Source organism: Esox lucius, chromosome 13, assembly GCF_011004845.1.
Source record: "Esox lucius isolate fEsoLuc1 chromosome 13, fEsoLuc1.pri, whole genome shotgun sequence".
Lineage (NCBI taxonomy): Eukaryota > Metazoa > Chordata > Actinopteri > Esociformes > Esocidae > Esox > Esox lucius.
This window is the reverse complement of record NC_047581.1, coordinates 12,658,108-12,680,722: the sequence shown is the minus strand read 5'-3', so window position 1 is coordinate 12,680,722 and position 22,615 is coordinate 12,658,108. Positions and strand designations below refer to the sequence as shown.

The following is a 22,615-nucleotide window of genomic DNA, read 5'->3' as shown; positions in this document are numbered from 1 at the left end:
CATGCTTTGATATGTAGAGTAACTGGAAAATGTTTCGATTATGGACGTGTTGTTCAGTTTTAGAAGAGTGTTAGTCTCACTCGGGGGGTGAAGGTGTATGCACATTGTGTACAAGCTTTCTATTGGTCCAAAGCCTACAGTGGGAGGAGATATCTTCCAAATACACAAGGTGGAACACCCCAGTGATGTGCAAGTCGCGGGAAACCGTGGAACGCTCAAGTATCTACAGCCTGCTTGTAACAAGACAGCGGTTTACCCACGAAGATAGATATTTTTTGCCTTGTAGCTATGCAAGTAATATTGACAACGTATAGCCTAACATAGTCTTTCCCCAACGATATTAGAATTAAAGATAATGTTTTGTTACTTTAGTTGTGATTGGTGTTTTGAATCGAAACGGAACGAGAGCTATGTTATCTCCTATAGAATTTCTGATGTTATCACTGACTATTTACTCTTTCGGTGCAGCTATTGATGATTTTAACATGGATATGGGTCGGGACAGTTTTGGGAAAGGTAAGACCAAGAGCATCATTTTATCGCACCTGTAGGCTGCTTGAACTTAGATTTTTTATATCTATCATTTCCCAGTTTTCTTCTTAAACAAAAAAATATTGAGACTTCCTTACCTTTAATTACAATTTGTTCCAGGCAAATATGTTACATTAAGTCAACGTTTAAAAAAAAAAAAGGGGGTAGTTGTTTATATGATGAGCAGAAGCAGAACCTGTTCTGTTGCAGTACTAGACCCAACCACTTGGAGCAGCTGTTGTTAATTGTTTGCTAGCCATTGTCAACAAAACAAACAAGCGTCTAATACAGTACCAGCGTGATACTGTGTTTTATGATGTTGAGGTAAGCTGGAAATTGTGTTTTACTCTGAATGTTCTGCTACGTTTAAATAGAAAGATCATTGAGTGAACGAATACTCAAGTTGGCAGGCGTATTGATTGTAACATATTTATCTGATTAACTTGGGGGGAATACTCCCCCTTAAGAAGGAGCAATATTTGGCCATATTTTGATATAAACATTTTAACTATAGTAAGACAAATACATTTAAGAAAAATAATTGGGCAGAATTATTATATTTTATTGCAGCTTAATCAAATGCCAAACGATGTATGGGTGATCACGTTTGGAGCTAAACGCCCCTCTCCTGGGGGAAGGGGTGGGGGGCGTTTTACCCGGACTGTGGGGTGAAACTCCCCTCCCTATGGGGTTAAAAAATATGATTTGTTTTTCAAAATGATCAAAAGAAAACTTATCTCAAAATCGTTTTTGTGGAATTACTTGCTCATTTAAGATGATTCATCAATATTTTCTAGATGAATAAGAATAGTGGCAACCAAGGAATGTGTGGAAATAAAATGTGGCATGGTTTGGTGGAGAATTAAACCCAGGGAGGCATTTAACCACAAACCACCCTATGGGTGAAAATCAATACAAAACCTATAAAACTAGGTTTTTAATGCTATAGAACATGCTAGCCTTACACAGTGAACATGTAGTTTCCTGTCTATAGCCATATACCAAACTGTAACCACCTCATTTCATATGCTATCCATATGTGAACGAAAATATGCAGATGTTTTCTAATAATGCTTGTGTTACCATAACATCTCAGGGGCCACATTTCATCCAGCTTCTCCCAGTGGAGCTATGGATGGCGGAGGTCAGGCTCACTGCCAGCTGGCCGAAGTAGGGCCACAGTCTGGGGGTCAAAACTGAGGAGGGGGTGTCGTGTGATTTTAAGATCCCCTTGCCATCAACTATGTCATGAACGTAATCACAGAATCATGTTCATGGTGTATAGTTCTGCCTTTTGGCAGCATTTTAATTTATTGAATAAGGAGTCCCATATTACTTTACCAAAAGGATTAGGTTGGGTTGTAGACTCTTTTAGTACAAAGTCCTTTGCACATCTTTTTTGGGGCAAATCTCTTTGGATTAGCATACACAAATGATACTGATTCCAGTAGACCACAAAGAAATATCGAACTTCAAAGGACTCTATTGCACAATATTGACATGAATTAAAATTGTTGTAAATGTTATGCTCAAAATATTAAAAGTACAGTTAGGTAACAGCACCTGAAGTCAAATCTGTTCTGTTGTTAAAACGTTGATGATTGACAAATTAGTTTCAATGATTGCACATTGTCAACTACGGAATATGATGTTTTGATAATATAATGAACTGTCTTCAACAGGAACCAGATCCAATTGCTCTCAGTTCCCATATAATGTCCACTGAGGGGAGATCAGAACCTTGTACACTCTGGGTCTAAGGGGAACCGCTCCAGCCAGACTACGTAGTACTGAATTTCAGAACATCAGTAAATAATGCTGTCCAGGTTTATTAACCATAATGTTCCCAGTGGCTGATCTTCTTGTCTGGACAACATTAAATAGACCATATCAGGTTCACCTGCTAGATTTCCATACAAACTGTAAGGTCAGGGGAAACATGACAGGGCCAAATTATCTGAGGGATTTTAAATAGTGAAATGAAAAGTGAAAATAAACTAATACTGTAGGTTTGGCATGGACATCTGTGCTAGATATGCTGGACAAAACAGTTTTACCCCTGAGGATAATATGTCCTCAGAATTGTCGATCTGTAAGCCAGACCTGTGTTAAATTATGATTATGTTATGCCTGGTTTAGTGCTGATTTTGGAGTTGTAGTTTAATGTTTGCCGTAGTTGGGTGTGGCCATTCAGCTCGCTATTTAGGTGGCTATTGGTTGAGGCGATTGCTAAATGTTTGAGTGAGCCAGATAATTGCAGTTTTGCTCCTGAAAGATTTCTACAAATGTTGATATGCTTTGGCTTGGAATTAATAAATGAACACTGTCTGTGTGAATTTAGGTCATACAGTAAGTCAGATATTTGAGTCACTGTTTAATTAACATCACTCTGTATTCTGAAGCATTGCATTTAAATTACAGTTGATGTGACTGTCCTTATTATACCTGACCTCTGTTGACACGCCTCTCACCAGAGTCTCTGACTAGTTTGCCGTTAACCTGATTTATCTACTGGTTTGGGTTCTCCTTTCTGATGTCATTGACCTGGCTCTCCAAACACCAGTCACAGCTGTGAAAAGCTCAGTGTCTTTTTAATTATGGACAGACGGTCTGGGAAAAGGATATCCAAGAACAACGGTTGGCTGAGCTGAGGTGATTCATGGATTTGGCCTGGCAGAGTCAGACAGTGGCTGGCTTGTTGGAGATTAAGTAAGATCTGTTGTGGTTAATAACATTCCCTGACTTTTCTTGGCACCATTCTAGCTCATAGGGAAACCCAAAATTCCAAGTAGACTAGGCATCTTTCATTTTCAACCTTAAATTTAAATGCAGCAATTTATGATTAATCACAAATGAGTTTAGGCAGATGAAAATGACATATAGTACTATTGTCACCTGGCTGCCTTTTTTGCTCTGAATATACCATATATATTATATACACCTTAACATAATTTTATTATTTCATATTGGCTTAACTTAGACACCCTGCCAACCCCCACCAAAACCTCAGTGAGGTTAATCAATCCGTTTGGAAATGAACATTACGTTCTCTAATGTGTTGAAGGGGGTATATGCCAGTCTGGATTCCCTTTATGTAGAGTATTGCTTTACTTTACAAATACACATTTGGCTCCAATAGCACTGACATTCATACCTAGCTCAATGCTTGGAGAACAGTAGATCAAAAGCCCAAATATACTTGTTAGTATGGATTTGAATTTGAAAAATGATTCCCTACCATTTACTGTACTGTGTCATCTATAACCCACCTAGCATTTCTGACCAGTGACTAGACCATTTCAGGTTTATCCTGCGTTGGTGTAATGAATACACATTTGTAAAACTATCTCTGCTAGAGAGTCCTAGGCAAACTCAGTAGGTTCGTGTTTACTAGGGATGAGTTACTGCCAGTGATCTGCAGGGCAATGCACTGTGAGGGTGAATAATGGATGTCCTGATGATTTTCCACCACAGTGCCAGGACTATTTTGTCTTTTATACCGGGGGTCCGGCATACCAGCGGCATTCTGTAATATCAAGTTAGAGTCAGTCTGTCAGTCAGATCGGGCCTGCCCTGAAAGAGGACAGAGGAACACACAACGCACAAGGCCTGCCCTGGGGTCAGCCCAAATGCATGTGTCAACATCACAGGTCAAGTCCTATAAAAATCTACAAACTATCTTGCAGGCCCTATGCCAACTCTTTGAATGGGATGCTTGTGCTTATTGCTTGTCAAAGTTAAATATAAACACATTTGAAAATATCGGCCTACTATGTGTATAGTAGGCATTTTGTTTTCAAAGTGAAGTTCACCTCAAAGTTAATGTTGAGAGACAAGTAAAACAGTATCAGTGGCTTTTTGGGTTGATTTCAGAAATTCAATTATGATTACATTTCCTCTTCATATGAATTCCATTTAATTCAGTTGAAATTTCTGATCTGTTTTTGAATGCAGAGATATTTAAATTCCTCTCTGTTTGAATCCACTAAATATTTTCAGGTTGATAAATTCAAATTTGTAGTCTATACTAAAGGCCTATTCGCAAATACCAGTGCATAAAGTAGCCAGTCTTGTCTTAGCAGAAGTTTGGAAATAAAAAAGAAGGGTTATGAGTCTGTGTCTGTCATTTTCATTGATAAAAAAACACTTTCATGTATTTTGGGCAAGAACATAGGGGGCAACTCAGTTCCAAACAAAGGGACAACTTAAGGCAGTCCAATAAGTGTCAAACAGAAGATGGAAATGACAAACACAAAACATTTTTCTGTGACTCTGTGTTGTAGGCGTTGATTTTTGGGTGTTTTATTCATCTTCCACAGGAATTGGGCCAGCCCTTGGCGGAGGGCATTGAATTGCATAATGCTCTTCCATCTGGCAATTATAACACTACCCTGGCTTGGGGACAAGTATTTTCTTCTCCGGTCCTGTAGCCGGCAATTGTTTTGGCGCATCCTCCTCCACTACGAAAGGACCAGTGTATAGCCAGTGTTTTTTAAGTGGGATGGTGGAAATAAACAAGTCTGAAAGCATGAAAGGAGGGTTTCGAGTCTTTTTTTTTTTTCTTTCGGAAATGACAAAAAAACATATTCAAAGAATTTTTGGCAAGAATACAGGGGGTAACTCAATTCCAAACAAAACTTTGAAGATGGAAAAGAAAAACACAACATATTTTTTGTGTTGCATGCTACTGTATTTGGATATCTTGTGATACGTAAATATATTTCACATAACAATATTGCAATGTCAAATTAGATTAATTGTGAATCCCGAAGGAATCAATTTTTTTGAAAATGTGATTTATTTAGAAAAATGTACAGTGGTTTCAGCATCTCAACATCACCTAATGTTGAATGTTACAATGAGAAATGATGGATAGTTGAACTCAGTCCAAAAAGATTAAGTCAGTTTTGGGCCAGAGGCCAGGAAGGCTTTTTGACAGGTTGTCAAACCAACCTTGGCAGTCTCCAATCTCTCCATGTGTGTTCAGCACCCAGGATTCATTAAACGGGAGGAATGTGCACCTTCTTAGAGTACATTGCCTCTGATCCCATCTTTCAACAAAGACTTTCCCCAGACTGACCCCTACAGGGAGCATTTGCCACTGCAGAGCTGTAGAGCAGTTTATATATTTGACTCTTCACTGGAACTTTACTCTGTGTTAGAGTATTCTTTTGTTTCAAGTCTTTAATAGTACTAAGAACATAATGTTTTGTGGAAGCAATAGGTATTTCCTGGGGAACCAGAACTTTGAATTTCAGGGTGTTTATATATATATATATATATATATATATATATATATATATATATATATATATATATATATATATATATATATATATATATATATATATATATATATATATATATATATATATATATATATATATATATATATATATATATATATATATATATATATATATAAATTTGGGTCTCCTCCTGGACATTGTCCGCTGTGGAAGAAATTGCTAACTCTCTAGCTCCATTACCCAAGCTGAGGAGGTGATGATGCCTAAATCTAATCAGATCTGTCCTTGGCTATAGTGTAAACTAGAAAAAATATTTGTATAGAAAGATTAAACTCACAGCAATCAAGATACTAAGAGTCAGAAAAACATGCTTAAATTAGATGTTTAAGACTAGGTCCTTCAGAAGGACATACAAAATCACTCCAGACAAAAGCCACCCTGTTTCTGGACATAGAACTTCTCTGTGGTTTCTATAGGTATCGTTCTTGTCATTTAATCTCAACCTTTTGAAACATGTACACTGCAACACACTTTCACACACATTTGCTGAGGTCTGTAAAGTAGTGTATGTCTTTAAGAGCTGTCTCAAATACTGAAGGTGATAAAGGGAAAATATCTGCCAAGCATGTACATTTTGACCCTAGCCTATGAGAGAAGCCTCTCCATTCAGATCAGCATTTGTGTCTTTAAAAGATTGTATGTTCATATAATATTAAATTTTAAATCAATGCAGATGTTGTGTACAGTGGAACTGCTCCTGCAGTGTGTGACCATATAGAGGAACCTCTTTGTTCCTCTAATTTGTCCCAGCAGGCATACAGAGGCAGACATGGCTCTTGCTAAGTCTCAGCGGTCAGACAGAGATGATGTTTGGCTTAGTTTCAGTCCATCTCTGTCCCCAAGTGTGGCGACACCTGTCAAAATAATAGGAATGTTTGCTTTTACTGCTCTTAGTGCACTTACCGGTATGAACAGCTGAGCTTTCCTCGCTCCTGATCTGATTTAGGATCCAACAAGGGACCCCTTCTGGCTGACGGAGAACATCACTACACGCCAAACAACCCTTGATTAGTTCAAATACATGAACCATGGTACTAACTAGTAAAAGTATGTATGTACATAGACCATTGTAGTAACTGGTACTGTAATACTAAGATTCGTTTCTGGCCTGTATGTGGGCTAGCATCATGTGACATAGTGGTACTAAGATCAGTCTGGGTGACTAGGCTGCATGTGGGCTAGCACCGTGTGACATAGTGGTACTAAGATCAGTCTGGGTGACTAGGCTGCATGTGGGCTAGAACCGTGTGACATAGTGGTACTAAGATCAGTCTGGGTGACTAGGCTGCATGTGGGCTAGCACCGTGTGACATAGTGGTACTAAGATCAGTCTGGGTGACTAGGCTGCATGTGGGCTAGCACCGTGTGACATAGTGGTACTAAGATCAGTCTGGGTGACTAGGCTGCATGTGGGCTAGCACCGTGTGACATAGTGGTACTAAGATCTGTCTGGGTGACTAGGCTGCATGGGGGCTAGAACCGTGTGACATAGTGGTACTAAGATCAGTCTGGGTGACTAGGCTGCATGTGGGCTAGCACCGTGTGACATAGTGGTACTAAGATCAGTCTGGGTGACTAGGCTGCATGTGGGCTAGCACCGTGTGACATAGTGGTACTAAGATCAGTCTGGGTGACTAGGCTGCATGGGGGCTAGCACCGTGTGACATAGTGGTACTAAGATCTGTCTGGGTGACTAGGCTGCATGGGGGCTAGCACCGTGTGACATAGTGGTACTAAGATCAGTCTGGGTGACTAGGCTGCATGTGGGCTAGCACCGTGTGACATAGTGGTACTAAGATCAGTCTGGGTGACTAGGCTGCATGTGGGCTAGCACCGTGTGACATAGTGGTACTAAGATCTGTCTGGGTGACTAGGCTGCATGGGGGCTAGCACCGTGTGACATAGTGGTACTAAGATCAGTCTGGGTGACTAGGCTGCATGTGGGCTAGCACCGTGTGACATAGTGGTACTAAGATCAGTCTGGGTGACTAGGCTGCATGGGGGCTAGAACCGTGTGACATAGTGGTACTAAGATCAGTCTGGGTGACTAGGCTGCATGTGGGCTAGAACCGTGTGACATAGTGGTACTAAGATCAGTCTGGGTGACTAGGCTGCATGTGGGCTAGCACCGTGTGACATAGTGGTACTAAGATCTGTCTGGGTGACTAGGCTGCATGTGGGCTAGCACCGTGTGACATAGTGGTACTAAGATCTGTCTGGGTGACTAGGCTGCATGGGGGCTAGAACCGTGTGACATAGTGGTACTAAGATCAGTCTGGGTGACTAGGCTGCATGTGGGCTAGAACCGTGTGACATAGTGGTACTAAGATCAGTCTGGGTGACTAGGCTGCATGTGGGCTAGCACCGTGTGACATAGTGGTACTAAGATCAGTCTGGGTGACTAGGCTGCATGTGGGCTAGCACCGTGTGACATAGTGGTACTAAGATCAGTCTGGGTGACTAGGCTGCATGGGGGCTAGCACCGTGTGACATAGTGGTACTAAGATCTGTCTGGGTGACTAGGCTGCATGGGGGCTAGAACCGTGTGACATAGTGGTACTAAGATCAGTCTGGGTGACTAGGCTGCATGTGGGCTAGCACCGTGTGACATAGTGGTACTAAGATCAGTCTGGGTGACTAGGCTGCATGTGGGCTAGCACCGTGTGACATAGTGGTACTAAGATCTGTCTGGGTGACTAGGCTGCATGTGGGCTAGCACCGTGTGACATAGTGGTACTAAGATCTGTCTGGGTGACTAGGCTGCATGGGGGCTAGCACCATTTCACATAATGGCCGGTCAAAATAAGCTAACATTGGAAACCCAGAACAGACAAACAGCTGATGTGCAGCCTGCGTAGCCCACCAGTGTAAACCCAGATCCTGGGAGTCTGGAAGCCCTAAACCCTCACTGCACTATATGCTCATAGTTAGACTGAAGCGAATCAGGAATGTTAAGGGCTCTGCTCAGGTCCTATCAGGGCAACACTTACTGCTACTCATTCATTAACCTATTTGTCCCAGACTGGTGGTTGTTTCATGCTACTGAGCTCTATGGCATTTCCAGTGATTATATGGATTTACTAACATTCAAGTAAATACTCTGTTTGGGTAAATTTGGGTTTTCTGTTGTAATAATTGTTCTAGGAGGCCAGGCATGGTCATTCCTGAACACACAATGCCCAGGACTGTTGGGTTATTCTCTGGGCACTTTGGGCTACGTATATTTATTCTTTTGGAAAAGGGGAAATTAGAAAATATTTGAGGGGTGTACATTTTGTAGGATGAGAATGTTGGGAATTTGAAACAGGAATGCCCTTGCTGTGTGCTGAAACTGCATGTGCAAAGTTCTGGTACAAACTGACACACCATATATAGTCATGAATGCACAGTCATCAAGGCCTTATGGGCTTTGAAGACCTGATTATCTGCAAGGAGTTGAAAAATCATGGTGCCCTAATTTATCCCTGTTAGGACCCCAGTACTAATCATGTAAAAGTGTAATCTATTAATATACATTTTCCAGTGTTACATAAAAACCTGTATTACACTGTGTAATATGCTGTATTTGAGTTAAATGATACCATATGACTCAGCAATCCAATAAAAAAGTTCCCAAGTCAGGTAACCTTTTCAATCCGTCTTTAATTACCTTTAAGAGCACAATTAAGGCCATTTCTCCTTTTCCGCTGCCAAACATAATGCAGCCAAACATCAGACCCAAAGGTTTGGCTAAATTCACCTAGCTCAATGGACTGAGATTATTAATTGGCAGTCAACATTGTGTTCCTGTCCACATATTTCTGTTCATTAACTAGAAATGTAAGATGAACCAGGCAGAGTACATTACCCTGGGAACAATTCCCTGTTTGCCAGAAATAATGACAACTTAACCATGTTCCACCTCTGAGTTGACACACCAGACTACAAAGCATTTTCCAGTCTGTCTACACAGGAGGATGGTGTTCAGATAAACGGCTTAGATAATAGACACTATCCCCTTTCTCTACTTACAATGCAATCTTCTGTCTCTTTTTCTAGTCATGCTCTGCAATCAGTGTTGGACCTGCCACTGGGCCATTTAGCTCTTCTCGGTTCAAGCCAAACACAACACCTGTAACAGAGACATTAGAGATTGTTTGTCCTGCTGAAGCTAAAAGACAGTATCTTCCAAGATTCCCAGGTGAAACAAACTTGACTGTGGTTTTTGTTTGTCAGGTCTTATGTCCAGTTCTTGGTGGTGTAAGGATAGACAGTTGGGACCCTGGTGGTCTAAGGATAGACATTAGTGACCCTGATGGTGTAAGGATAGATCGTAGTGACCCTGGTGGTGTAAGGATAGACCGTAGTGACCCTGATGGTGTATGGATAAACCGTAGTGACCCTGATGGTGTAAGGATAGACGGTAGTGACCCTGGTGGTTTAAGGATTGACCGTAGAGACCCAGGTGGTGTAAGGATAGACCGTAGTGACCCTGGTGGTGTAAGGATAGACGGTAGTGACCCTGGTGGTTTAAGGATAGACCGTAGTGACCCTGATGGTGTAAGGATAGACGGTAGTGACCCTGGTGGTGTAAGGATAGACGGTAGTGACCCTGATGGTGTAAGGATAGATGGTAGTGACCCTGGTGGTTTAAGGATAGACAGTAGTAGTCACCCTGGTGGTGTAAGGATAGACGGTAGTGACCCTGATGGTGTAAGGATCGATCGTAGTAGGGTCCCTGATGGTGTAAGGATAGACCGTAGTGACCCTTATGGTGTAAGGATTGACGGTAGTAGTGACCCTGATGGTGTAAGGATAGACGGTAGTAGGGACCCTGATGGTGTAAGGATAGACAGTAGTGACCCTGGTGGTGTAAAGATAGACATTAGTGACCCTGATGGTGTAAGGATAGACCATAGTGACCCCGATGGTGTAAAGATAGACCATAGTGAACCTGATGGTGTAAGGATCGATCGTAGTAGGGTCCCTGATGGTGTAAGGATAGACCGTAGTGACCCTGATGGTGTAAGGATAGACAGTAGTGACCCTGATGGTGTAAGGATAGACGGTAGTAGTGACCCTGATGGTGTAAGGATAGACGGTAGTAGGGACCCTGATGGTGTAAGGATAGACGGTAGTAGGGACCCTGATGGTGTAAGGATAGACGGTAGTAGGGACCCTGATGGTGTAAGGATAGACAGTAGTGACCCTGATGGTGTAAGGATAGACAGTAGTAGGGACCCTGATGGTGTAAGGATAGACAGTAGTGACCCTGATGGTGTAAGGATAGACAGTAGTGACCCTGATGGTGTAAGGATAGACAGTAGTGACCCTGATGGTGTAAGGATAGACAGTAGTGACCCTGATGGTGTAAGGATAGACAGTAGTAGTGACCCTGATGGTGTAAGGATAGACAGTAGTGACCCTGGTGGTGTAAGGATAGACAGTAGTGACCCTGGTGGTGTAAGGATAGACGGTAGTAGGGACCCTGATGGTGTCTGGATAGACCGTAGTGACCCTGATGGTGTAAGGATAGACAGTAGTGACCCTGATGGTGTAAGGATAGACAGTAGTGACCCTGATGGTGTAAGGATAGACGTAGTAGTGACCCTGGTGGTGTAAGGAGATACGGTAGTGCTGGCCCTGGCACACTCTTTAAAATACTCCTTTCTCTTCACCTCTTCAAGGGTTCTTTCCCTGCTCCCCCCTCAGCACATGGGCTCAAGATGCTTGTCTGAATTTTTCCACCCTCACCTGGATGCAAGTGATTCAGTCTGCTTTGATATGCTGATCTCCCAGTCCACAGAACTGGATGTGTTCCATACCGTTAGCCACATGTCATTCTGAGCTATTTATAAAGAGCTGCTGTTCTTCAACCAGACATGGTCAACAGCATGGACTCATTAGCATACTCTACCTGTTTTCTCTGAGAGATTTGTCCAACAGAGAACATTAACCTCTAGACATATTGTTTCAGAACCAACCAGTGAGCCTGGTTTTAATTGTAACCTTTTTTACCTGAAGGAGCATGTTTTCACATGGGTTTCTTTCTCCTTTTGGTAAATTGCCTTTTTCTTTTCATCTCTAATTCTGGATTTACCTTGATGGGTGCGTTCAAATGATTACACAGTATAATTGTGTTTTTTCACAAAAATGCATCCTCTAAAATGAGGATGGTAAAGCGACATCACACTGTCATTTGTGGATTAGGCTTAATACAGCGAAGAGCACCTAGTCTTCAGAAGCACACAGCGTGGATGCGGCTGTACTGTAGGCTAGACACGGTTGAGTTGTGGAATGCTGAGTGTCTCAGGGCAGGCTTTTCATCATGTTATCAGGGAGTGTTCATGTGTGACTGGAGTCCTCCTCATCTCGGGAGGGTCTCAGAGGCCGACACACTGAGAGAAGGGGCACTGACAGACAAAGGCGATAAGCTGCAGGTAACACAGGAGTCTTTTTAACGTTTGCCGGTTTCGACATCATCACACACACACACACACACACACACACACACACACACACACAGAAACAATTCATAAAAGGGGTTAGTGTGTGACGTCAGGGTCAACATTTCTAAATGGATTCATGTATATTTAGAACAGACGTTTCCATGTTTAGTTTCTGGAGTTAAAGTCTACATTAACATACTTCACGTAACTCCATCTAACAACAACACAACATGTGTGTCTTTTAAAGTGTAACATCAAGCATGGACACTGCATATTTCTTTGTAGTGGTAGCCAGTCTCTTTGTGTTTCAGTCGAGTACTCTATCGTTTCTAGCCGTGCTAAACGTTCAAATGACGTTCTTTATTTGGTTTTAGTTGATAATAACATAACACAGTATAATACCATGAGTCCTGACAACAAAACAATTGTCCATTATAACTGATATTAATGAAATACAAGTGTATGAGATATTTAATGTAATATGTGTGTGTGTGTCTGTTTAGGTTGTGTGTGTGTCTATGTGTGAGAGAGAGACTTGATGGCTTATCAACCTTCAGAGATGCAATGCTGTTCTATTGTATAGTAGCCTGTCTATCCCACCAGGTGGCAGTAATGGCTCAGTTAAAGGTGGAGTTCCTGACTGATGGTTATCATTACACCCAGAGCCAGAAAACAACCCTTAGCAGTGTACACTGGTAGCACTTAATTCAGTAACTTCACTCTCTCTGAACATTTGAAGTGTTTGTTTCCTTTGCTTTGTATGAGCTGGGGCCTTTTTGGATAATGTCAACAACACTATGTGGGTGACTGCTTGTGAATTATTCTGAAGCACACTGGTTCTGTCCTTGTGTGGGTAGGTCAGACAGATTTTGTGGATTCATATAGAACATTTGTTTGATTGGAATGATTGTAAAATAACCTATTGCAGACGTACAATAGTACCCTATTCACCTACCACTAATATCACTGAGCTGAGTAGAGTAGGATTGGAGTTTTGACGGTGAGACTTCATTGACCTGCGTCATAAGATGTGTTCCCCTACTCAGATGTTGCACACATCAGCCAAAGACCCGCAAGGATAAAAACAAACCCACGTGACATTCATTCCTATGAAAAGACTCAATAGCGCATTTGTAGCCGAGGAAGTCAGGTTAAGGTGATATTCAAATCTTAGACAGGGTCGTAACACAAGATTCAGAGGCAAGAAAACATGTTCCCTGATCAGTGCTTCATGCTGTACCTGGATTCAAGAATATGCTATGGATCTATATACCTACTGGACCATTCCTGATTTTTTTGTTAAGTTAATATTAACAGATACTACTCTTTTTTTTTTTTTTATTGGGTTATTTGATGACTTTCATGGTGGCTTATGTGTTTGACTTCAGAAAATCTTCATCAAATTTGTCTCCAAGTTCTGCTGTTGTCAAATAATTGCCAAAACAAAGGATGTCAGAACATTTGCCAGGAGCCTACAGTCTTTTTCATTGCGTTTAATAATCACTGATGTTAAGCAGTCATTGTCATGAAAAATACTAACTGTTTTACCATTTGTAACATCTATATATGTATATATGTGAGTGACATTAATTTATACAGTTGACTGTTGTACCCGAATAACAGGGACCTGTTTTACGTCAACACTTTAAACTACTGGCTGAAATCATACAAAAACTCGACAATGCATGTTTAATAGTAGGCATGGCAAGTTACTTAGGGAGTGCTCCTCTAAATCTCTTCTCCTCAGGGTAATAATCAGGAGAAATATATTGTGCCACAGGTATTTTCACGGCTCACCTCCAAATCATCCATTAGGGCGCCTGTGTGAATTACATGCAGAGAGGCTGAGTCGGGCTTGGCCGTGCTGCGCTTGGTAGTTAGGAAGGCCCGCTGGGCTGTCCTCTGCCTGGTTTCCCCTACATAAGCTATCAGGGAATGGCTAATGTTCCCACTCAACATACTAGCACCCAGATTGTAGTGGAAAACTGAATGCCAAGCTGCTGGATAACTGAGACCGATCGGCATAGCTTGGAAAGACATTTAAAAGATATCTAACTGGAAGACACGCGGGAGTCCCAGAGCAGTGGATGTATCTCTCCAGCACCTTGGTAGTGATTCATTAATGGTAACTTGTTGACTGCCGGTGCTTCTGCCATGCTAAATGATTACTCTAGCTCTGCTGGAACCGTGCAGGCTATGTGACTTATCAAGATTCTAAGAGTGAGACCGGAGAATGAGAAACATTGTTTAGCCTACCATTTTGGCCAGAGCAATGGGCCTACTCAAGTCTGTAAGCAAACTGAACGTCCTCCGTCGTGTCGCCTTTTTTTCACAGATAAAGTGAACTTGTTGGAACATCTATCCCTTCTGGCCCTGAACAACGCTAACGCGTCCTTAACTGTGGGGATCCAGACGTGTCTGACTCTTCACGTGGGCCTGTACGCCACTCTAGCGTTGGCCACGTACCAGGCGTTTGGACCACGGTACTGTCCTACACTCTGTTATCTTATAATGAAACAATGGAACATTGTTATGGGTGTTTGTCACCTCATGTTGTGTGTCCCTCAGGTTTACGGATGAGTTCAGCGTGCTGATGGAGCTGTGCAGCGTTCAGCAGGAGGAGAGCAGCCTGGTGACCGTGCTCAGTCCTTACAACCACATCCAGCTCCAGCTCCGCCTCAGGCCATACGCTCTCACGTTCATCTCCACCCATCATAGACATTACGAGTACGGCGCCACTTCTAACACGGTTAACATGATTTGCGTGCAACTGTTTCATGATTTCCTGCGCAAATTAAAGAGTTTTTTTTCTGCTTGTCCAAGCGAACACCAGGAGTCGACTTCACCATCGGAATCCCCTGAACGCTGCAATGCCCTCCACCCAATCCCACCCTGCTAGTCTACTTTGCTGCAGCTAAAATTGCCCGATGTGCAGCAGGAGTTTTTGAATCGGAGTCCAGTAACACCACCCCAAACCCCATGTCCCTCCAGGTTCCCAGTAGGTGTCCTGTCTGATGGCCAGTGGCACCGGGTGTCTCTTGGAGTGTCTACCAGTTGGCTGGCCCTGTATGTGGACTGTGAACTGGTGGAGAGGGTGACCTGGACATACCCTGAACAAGACATTACCACTGACGGCCTGCTGATGCTGGGAGGCATCCTTGAGGGCTTTGAGACCCCATTTGAAGTAAGAACTGATCAGATGTTTGATGCTCAGATCCTTCATATAGAATGTTCACCAGTCACTGTATAGTAAATAACAATCAGAATCGATTCTGTTCCTCATTTCTTTTCAAACACTAGATGTATTTTGAGAAAAGGTGCCTCCCACTAAGAGAGTAGGGGTAGATATCCCGTCTCGCCAATTAGTTGGGAGTTATGAGGTTGACCTTCGCACTTCACTGAAGTTGTCAGTTTGTGTATTGTGTTTGTAATACTATACATAAAGAGATACAATAAAGGAAAAGAGCGCTGTCTGATTCGTCTGCCTAAAATCTCCCAGAGGGGTTCCATTGGGTTGAGATCTGGTAACTGCAAAGGCAATAGCATGTGATTCACATCATTTTCATATCAATGAAAATTCAATCCATTCAGTGACCCTTCATGCCCTGTGGATGGGGTCATTGACATTCCGGAAGAGACCACTTCCATCACGATAGAAATGTTTCATCATAGAATTAACATGATCACTCAGAATTACTTTGTCATGATTTGTAATGATTGGAAGTGCACCCAAACCATGCCAGGAAAATGCCCCCCAAAGTGCTTTAGACCACAACTTCAGACCCTATTTACTGATTTCTTTCTTAATGATCAAAATACAGATGTACCTTCCGTCACTGTCCCTATTGAAACACTTCGCAGTTGGGCAGTCTTTGTGACTGAAGCTCCTGCCATCTGTGCCCCAATACTGAACCCTCTTTCAAAGTCACTAAGATCCTTTCCTCTTGCCATCTTGATCCAAAACAGAGGTCATCTGGGCCTGCTCTGCATTTTTATACATGCCGCAGTGCATGATTGGATGCTAATTGCTTAATTGTATCCTGCAGTACACCTGTATGGAAGCATCTGCAGTCGCTATCTTCCTCCACTCATTTATTCAGATTTTTCTTTTATTTGTCACCCGTTTTTATATAATCACTCCAGAATGTGTTTTAGAATTTAATCATTCGATTAGTTTCTTTATATTGAGCGATGTAACAGATTTATAGGGAAACAGGTCAGTCTATCTGCTTGGTCATTCATTTTTCCAGAGATAATTTCCTGGTTCTCCTGAAACCAGTTCCTCCTCATTTTAATTGAATCCAGACTCTGCTCTCCGGGCCATTTCATCAAGAATGGACACACTGCTTGCCGTGTCTTGGATGTTTTTGTATTACTATCTCTGCATATGGGCCATGCATCTCAGCCTAATGGATTGCAAAGAGTCACAGTTAGGGGCAGAACAGCAGGTTAAAAAGGGTGGAATGGGAACTTCATGGTAAGGGTTGGATTTGTGTGGGCATCAAGAAGCCTCCCATATATCTGAGATTATCCAGTCATGAAGGCGGTGACCGTGATGAGTTACGAGGCAGGCTGCAAGGCTGTATGTCTGAGGCATCTCCTCATCTTTCAGCAGCAGTGTTTCAGGTTCCTGCCTGCCTGTCTCCTCAGGGTGCTTTACGACAGATGACCTTTGTGATGGGTGATGCTGATGCAGCCAGAGACCACTGTAGCCACCACCTCCCTGTATGTAACAGGAAGGCCCTGAACGCTCCACGCTCTGCTAGGACTCCCCATGCACACCAGGTACTGAAATAAAACAAACAACATTTCATTTTCATTGAAGACTGTATATATATGTATTTATTTATATTTATATATATATATTTATATATTTCAGGATGTGGCTTTCTCTGGTGACCTGCTAGATGATTTGATAAACGGTACTGGGAGTTCAAGAGAGAGTTCCACTGATATAACAGATGATGTCATGGTAAGTTTCCATGACACGGGCACTTTACGTTTCGTAGTAATGTACAGTGGTTGATATGGAGCCATATAAGTCAGCCCAATTTAGACAAAAGCCACTGATTTGCCTGGGTTTGAATTCTGAATTCTAGTGCATTAGGGGATAATAGCTCCCATAATTGGCTTTTGAACCGGCATCCAGTGGTAACAGTTACAGTAATCTACGCTTGAAAGGCAAATAAGTGACATATGGAAGGGGTGGTTATAAGATATTGCCTGAACCTTCTGGAAAGTGTATCACTGGAGGTGACATGAGAGGGTTCCACTGATTTCTTATTTGTCCCCATAAAGCTAGTTTTATTTTCCTAATGGGAAAGGCTGTGATTCATTAGTCCTGGGAACGCATCCAGACACTGCGTCCTCAAAGCAGCACTGGCTATGACAAATGCCCCTTCTGTGAGGGAGATGAGTCGGCCCTGGTTCTGGGTCTAACACACTGCACTACAGTACAGCTCTCAGATACATCCACAAGCAGTGTTCCCTGTTGTCCTGAAGTCATTCAGCTAAAGAGGCCAGGCGTGTTAGCGGTAGGTAGTTGTTATTTGAAACATTTGATGATATGTTTTCCTCATTATAGTTACGTCTTCAGGTTGTCATTTCCTTGCTTTATTGACATGTCTGTAGCTGTAATACAGAATTTCCGTCTTTGCTGAACTGTTTTAAGTGCATAGGAATTTTGAGAAGTGCATTTAAGGGTTTTCACTGAATGGGACAGCCTTGCTGAGTAACCTCAAATGCCCGGAGTGTAACAGCTGAAGTGTAACAGTGATAGTTTGACCTGTTCAATCCTGTCTCACCGTTTCGGTGGTCGCACTAAATGTGGGGGAAGTATTCATTTGTAACTGGAAGTGTTCTGACATGCATACAGCCTTGTTGGCTTCACTGGTTGAGGGGTCAAACTGAGTGTGACACAAGGTTTGCCTTGTCTGACCCTCATCAGACACTCATAGGGTGTACTCACTCTCTTTTTACATGAGAGCTACAAACCAGCCAATATACTGACAGGCTTTTAACTTGATAAGATAAACTCAGGACATGATATGGTCCATTTCCATTATCCAATCGCACTCTGACCCCTGAGTCTTGCAGCCCTGAAAGGAAATTGATTGGTTGATGTGATGCCCTAACCGTCACTGACACGCTAATGGCTGACATGCTAATGAACCACAGGAAGTGGATTACTTTACAAGGGGCAATAGCATCCAAGTCGAGCTCGTGGGTTAAGGGTCAGTTAGCGCGAGTTAAGGCGAATCTAGATCAAATGTTAGCCCTGGAGCAATTCCCTTTCACAACCCGCCACAACAACATGACTCACGATTTCATGTGTTCCAATGTGTTAAACCCAAAGCGTCATTTTCAAAATATGACATTAGTTAATCTTAGATGGCAACAGCAGCAGCAGGGTAAATTGTCAGACTGGTCGTCCTAATGTCAGTACTGGATGCATTCACCTATGTTAGCCGTCACATCACTGAAGAAATGGGAAGGACTTGGTCGTGATTCATGGTAGCCAAGCTTCTGTACCTCGCTGGTGAGCGGAATATACTTATGGCCCGGGCTTGTGGGATTGCTGCTGTTGCACAGTATCACACAGCTCTCCCATCCACATTGGCAGGCCTCGTCTCTAATCTGCGACTTTAACCTCAGACCACTGAAACATGTAATCATATTCAAAGGGCTATAATTTAGCTCAGCCCACTTCAGCCGAATAAGAAAAGTGTATGAGGAGAGATGGAGAGCGGTGCTAAAGCAGCGTGGCTTTATTACCAGCCGTCTTATCGGCATTCACCCTCTTGTTAAAATCGCTGTGAGAGAAAGTGTGTTCTCTTTGTGTGTTTTAAAGGAAGCCGCATGTCACGTTTGGTGGCCCGGCACCGATGTGGTATAGCCGCTTATCCTACGGCCAGAAGCTCTGGAAGCATTTAGCCAGTAGCCAGCCTGTGTAGGTTGATGGTGGGACTAATGGAAGTTTATCTGCTAAGGGCTTTCCTCTCCAGTCTACTGAGACCTCAAGAGATTTTTCCCCACTCTCAAGAAAACCATCTCCTTTAGTGGTTTCCCTGGTTTTACGCTGTAGGCATGGTTTCTCATTAATATCCATAATCCCTCCGGATTTAATGATGCTGTGGCCGCTGCTTCTTTGATTTTGGATTCTGAAGGTTTCCAGTGTAATCTTTTTATTAAAATCAAATTAGCCAGCATCAGAACATTAGCCGATCATTGCTGTGGTTTTGTTCTGGGAAGTTATATGTTACATATGCCATTTCAATAGTTCGGAAGTTCTCTCATTCACTTCTTGTTTTGTTGAAACCTAGTAAAGTGAGATGACAAATATTAGCGCATACAATCACTCTTTCCCTAAATCGGGTCTGAGTCTTTTCCCCAACCCCACCAACCTCTTTCTGTCTCTGAGGTTTTGATATGGTCCTTGGATTTTCTACACTTTTGATGTTTCAGTTGCACTGTCGAATGATGCACTTGATTTTAAGACTATATACGGCCGTTTTATTTAGGCCTGCTTTTAATGCAAGATCCCAACTAGGGTATGTGAAATCAAGATGCGTTTTTATTGTTATTACTAGTATATATATTCATATGACTCGTGCTGGAAGTGCAGTGATTAAGTCCAGAGACCAACCTGTGCAGCAGTGAGAGAGTAGACAGCGATGAGGTGCTGGCCGTCCATCCTCCTGTCCCGTGACTTAGCCTGGCACATCCCACCCCGCCCGAGTGACTGAGCCCAGTTGTGGGTGGAAGTGGGAGCTCAGCCCAGGGTGTGTCTCTCTCTGTGTGTTCCTGCTCACGGGAAGAGCACAGCTGCACTCTCTCCCTGGGAGCACTCCTGTGGACTGACACTGGGGAAGTAGGAGTGGTGCTCACCTCTTGTACCGTCGCCATGCGTTGGTTTACCTGGACAGTACACTGCCTACTGCTGGATCCTGTCCTGCTAGGACTCTGTGTGGAAGGTCGAGGGAGAGCATCTGATACGGTAGGGAGTCGCCACACATTTGAGATACTACAGTTTAATGTCAAATGTATATGGTACTTACGGTGATTCACGGCACTGGTGATTTATTCAGGTGATCAATACGGAACTGCTTGGTCCTTCCTGCTATAATATCGGCTGTTGTGTTGTGGATGGAGTTCAGTTTGTCCGTCCTGGTTATTAGGGCATGGTTGGCTGAGTGACATAGATGTTGCTTGTTCTTGACTTGGTTATTAGTTAGGCGTGGGGTATGATGGATTACAGAGAAAACAGAGACTGCACTAAACACCTGTTTCTTCATTTTAGCATTTGTTTTCTTGTGGCCTTGTTGTAGAGCAGCGGCAATCATTTATCTGAAGTGACGTATTGCAAATGAAATGCGACTCGGATGCAACATGTGGTGTAGAGATTTTGCTTAAGGGAAAATATTTGGCCAATTAAAAATTGAACAACCCAATTGTTTTTAACCCCGTTTTCTTCATTTGCCAACATGGTCATGAACTGTTGTATCAATAGTCCTGACCCATTGCAACTACTATCAGAATCTTTTTTTCTACACTCTACCAACCAGGAAGTTGCTTGGGTCACTGAGTATGAGGTCACGCTCACTCACCTGACAGCCTCAGTTTTGCGGGGGGGGGGGGGGGGGGGGGGGGGGGGGGGGGGGGGTACTAGCATTTTAAATATATGAACAAAGGTAAGCAATAAGGCACTAGGGATGTGGTATATGGCCATTGGATCTGGGATGTCTTTAGATTCAAGAGTTGTCAGCCCTTTCTGTATTACATTTTGCAGGTACATTAGATTTTTTGGAAACAGACCGCTTTACAAATAGCGTTTCATCTTAAGATCACTATGTGAGACAACCGCACAGCCCAGTAATAATAATAACACTAAATGAAGTCACTGCAGAAAACTTTCTCATAACATTGCTGATCATTGTACTGTATATACCTGTGGCTTGGGTGATGGCATTTTTAGACTTGTGGCTGTTAAAGGTCATCCTCTTATCTGTGTATAAACCTATGATTTATGGTCCTTATTATTCACCAGTCGGTCAGACCTAAGTCGTACTACTCCCAGAGTGACCTGGTTTTGACAACCTATACATATATCTTCCAGGCTAACCCATAGACAGGCCCTTTTCAGCCACACATCTTCCGCCTAATAAATTAAGATTTATATCTAAAAGATTTCCTGGAATGTGACAGCCCAACACGAACTGAACGTCTACACAATACAAGCAGGACAGTCTTGTCCCTCAAGCACTGTTTAGGAAATATAAAAATATTAGAGCAAGATATCTTTAGTTTCTACAAACATGGTTTATGTTTTAGGCATGACACAAAAGATCTCCTTCCGGGGGTTTTGTGTTTGTTTGGAATAGAAGACATTCTCATGATCCTTAATGGATTTCTATTGTTTGTCAGTCCGCTTTGACTTAATTCCATGACTTACAACTGTGTCCTCAAAGTCAGTTTGTACTCTACATACTGTTATGCAGAAATGAAATATGTAGTCTTGGCTAAAAAGCACTATTCCCTGGCCACATGCTCACCTCCTGTTGACACCCTGTGGACCCCCCCCCCCCCCCCGACCTCACGGTCAGTAGTGATTGCATACAACCACTGACTCACTCACTTTACCCTGTTCAGTTCTGCTGCACTAACTGGCTTCAGGACAATAATGGGGCCCCTATGTAACTGATTCTAACCATGTCATAGCCATAGTGTTTCCATATGACATAAAACCTCCTGCAGTTAGTTGGTCTTTGACGCGTATAGTACAACGCTGAAGCTTTAAAGAATGGTTCTGTTAATGTGTTTCCTCAGCCTTTCACTATGGTGCTTCAGCTCCACGATTCAGCACGGGCGTTGTCCTACAGAACTTAAAGGATGTTCACCAGATTAATTGCACAGATACTTCTAGGCCCAGGGAGATCAAATGTCCACACATCTGAGAGAGGGAGATGGAGGGGTATAGAGGCAGGGAGGGAGCACGGCAGTGTTAGACTCTGACCTATAAAGACCCATTGTCTGCTGCAGGACCGGCCAGTGTAAGGTGGACTGAAATTCTGCCTGGGTACATTTCTTTAGTCTAATGTATCCCAGCATCTCTTTGATGTTCATGGTCATCAGGTCCTTAAAGGGGTATTTCAGTGTTTACCGGGGTAGGCCAAATTTTCAAGCGTATTCCAGACTCAATTTCTGAGATGTATTTGTCTGTCTAGGTGCGTGCACAAGCCATGTACTGCAGTGGTCAGACCCAAAACGTGTTTTAAACTGTCTTCATGAAGAATTGTAAAGACTAGTTACAAGTTGTGCGTTTGAAGAAAAAGACTAGCTACTTCAGCC

General features: G+C 42.7%; 1 protein-coding gene across 5 annotated transcripts in view; it reads left to right on the top strand.

The window, feature by feature from the left end:
• Positions 1-204: 204 nt before the first annotated feature.
• si:dkey-61l1.4 (collagen alpha-1(I) chain) overlaps positions 205-22,615 on the top strand; it is a 59,043-nt gene continuing 36,632 nt past the window's right edge. For 3 of the 5 annotated variants that reach the window (XM_020052375.2, XM_020052374.2, XM_020052379.2), the window contains exons 1-6: positions 205-516; positions 14,604-14,751; positions 14,837-14,995; positions 15,260-15,452; positions 16,919-17,053; positions 17,148-17,240. In XM_020052375.2, coding sequence (XP_019907934.2) covers positions 411-516; positions 14,604-14,751; positions 14,837-14,995; positions 15,260-15,452; positions 16,919-17,053; positions 17,148-17,240 — 834 coding nt within the window. In that variant the 5' untranslated portion in view covers positions 205-410. Of the gene's footprint in view, positions 517-14,603; positions 14,752-14,836; positions 14,996-15,091; positions 15,453-16,918; positions 17,054-17,147; positions 17,241-20,130; positions 20,265-22,615 lie in introns of those variants that run through there. The other 2 variants (XM_034296545.1, XM_020052378.2) reach the window with 2 other exon arrangements.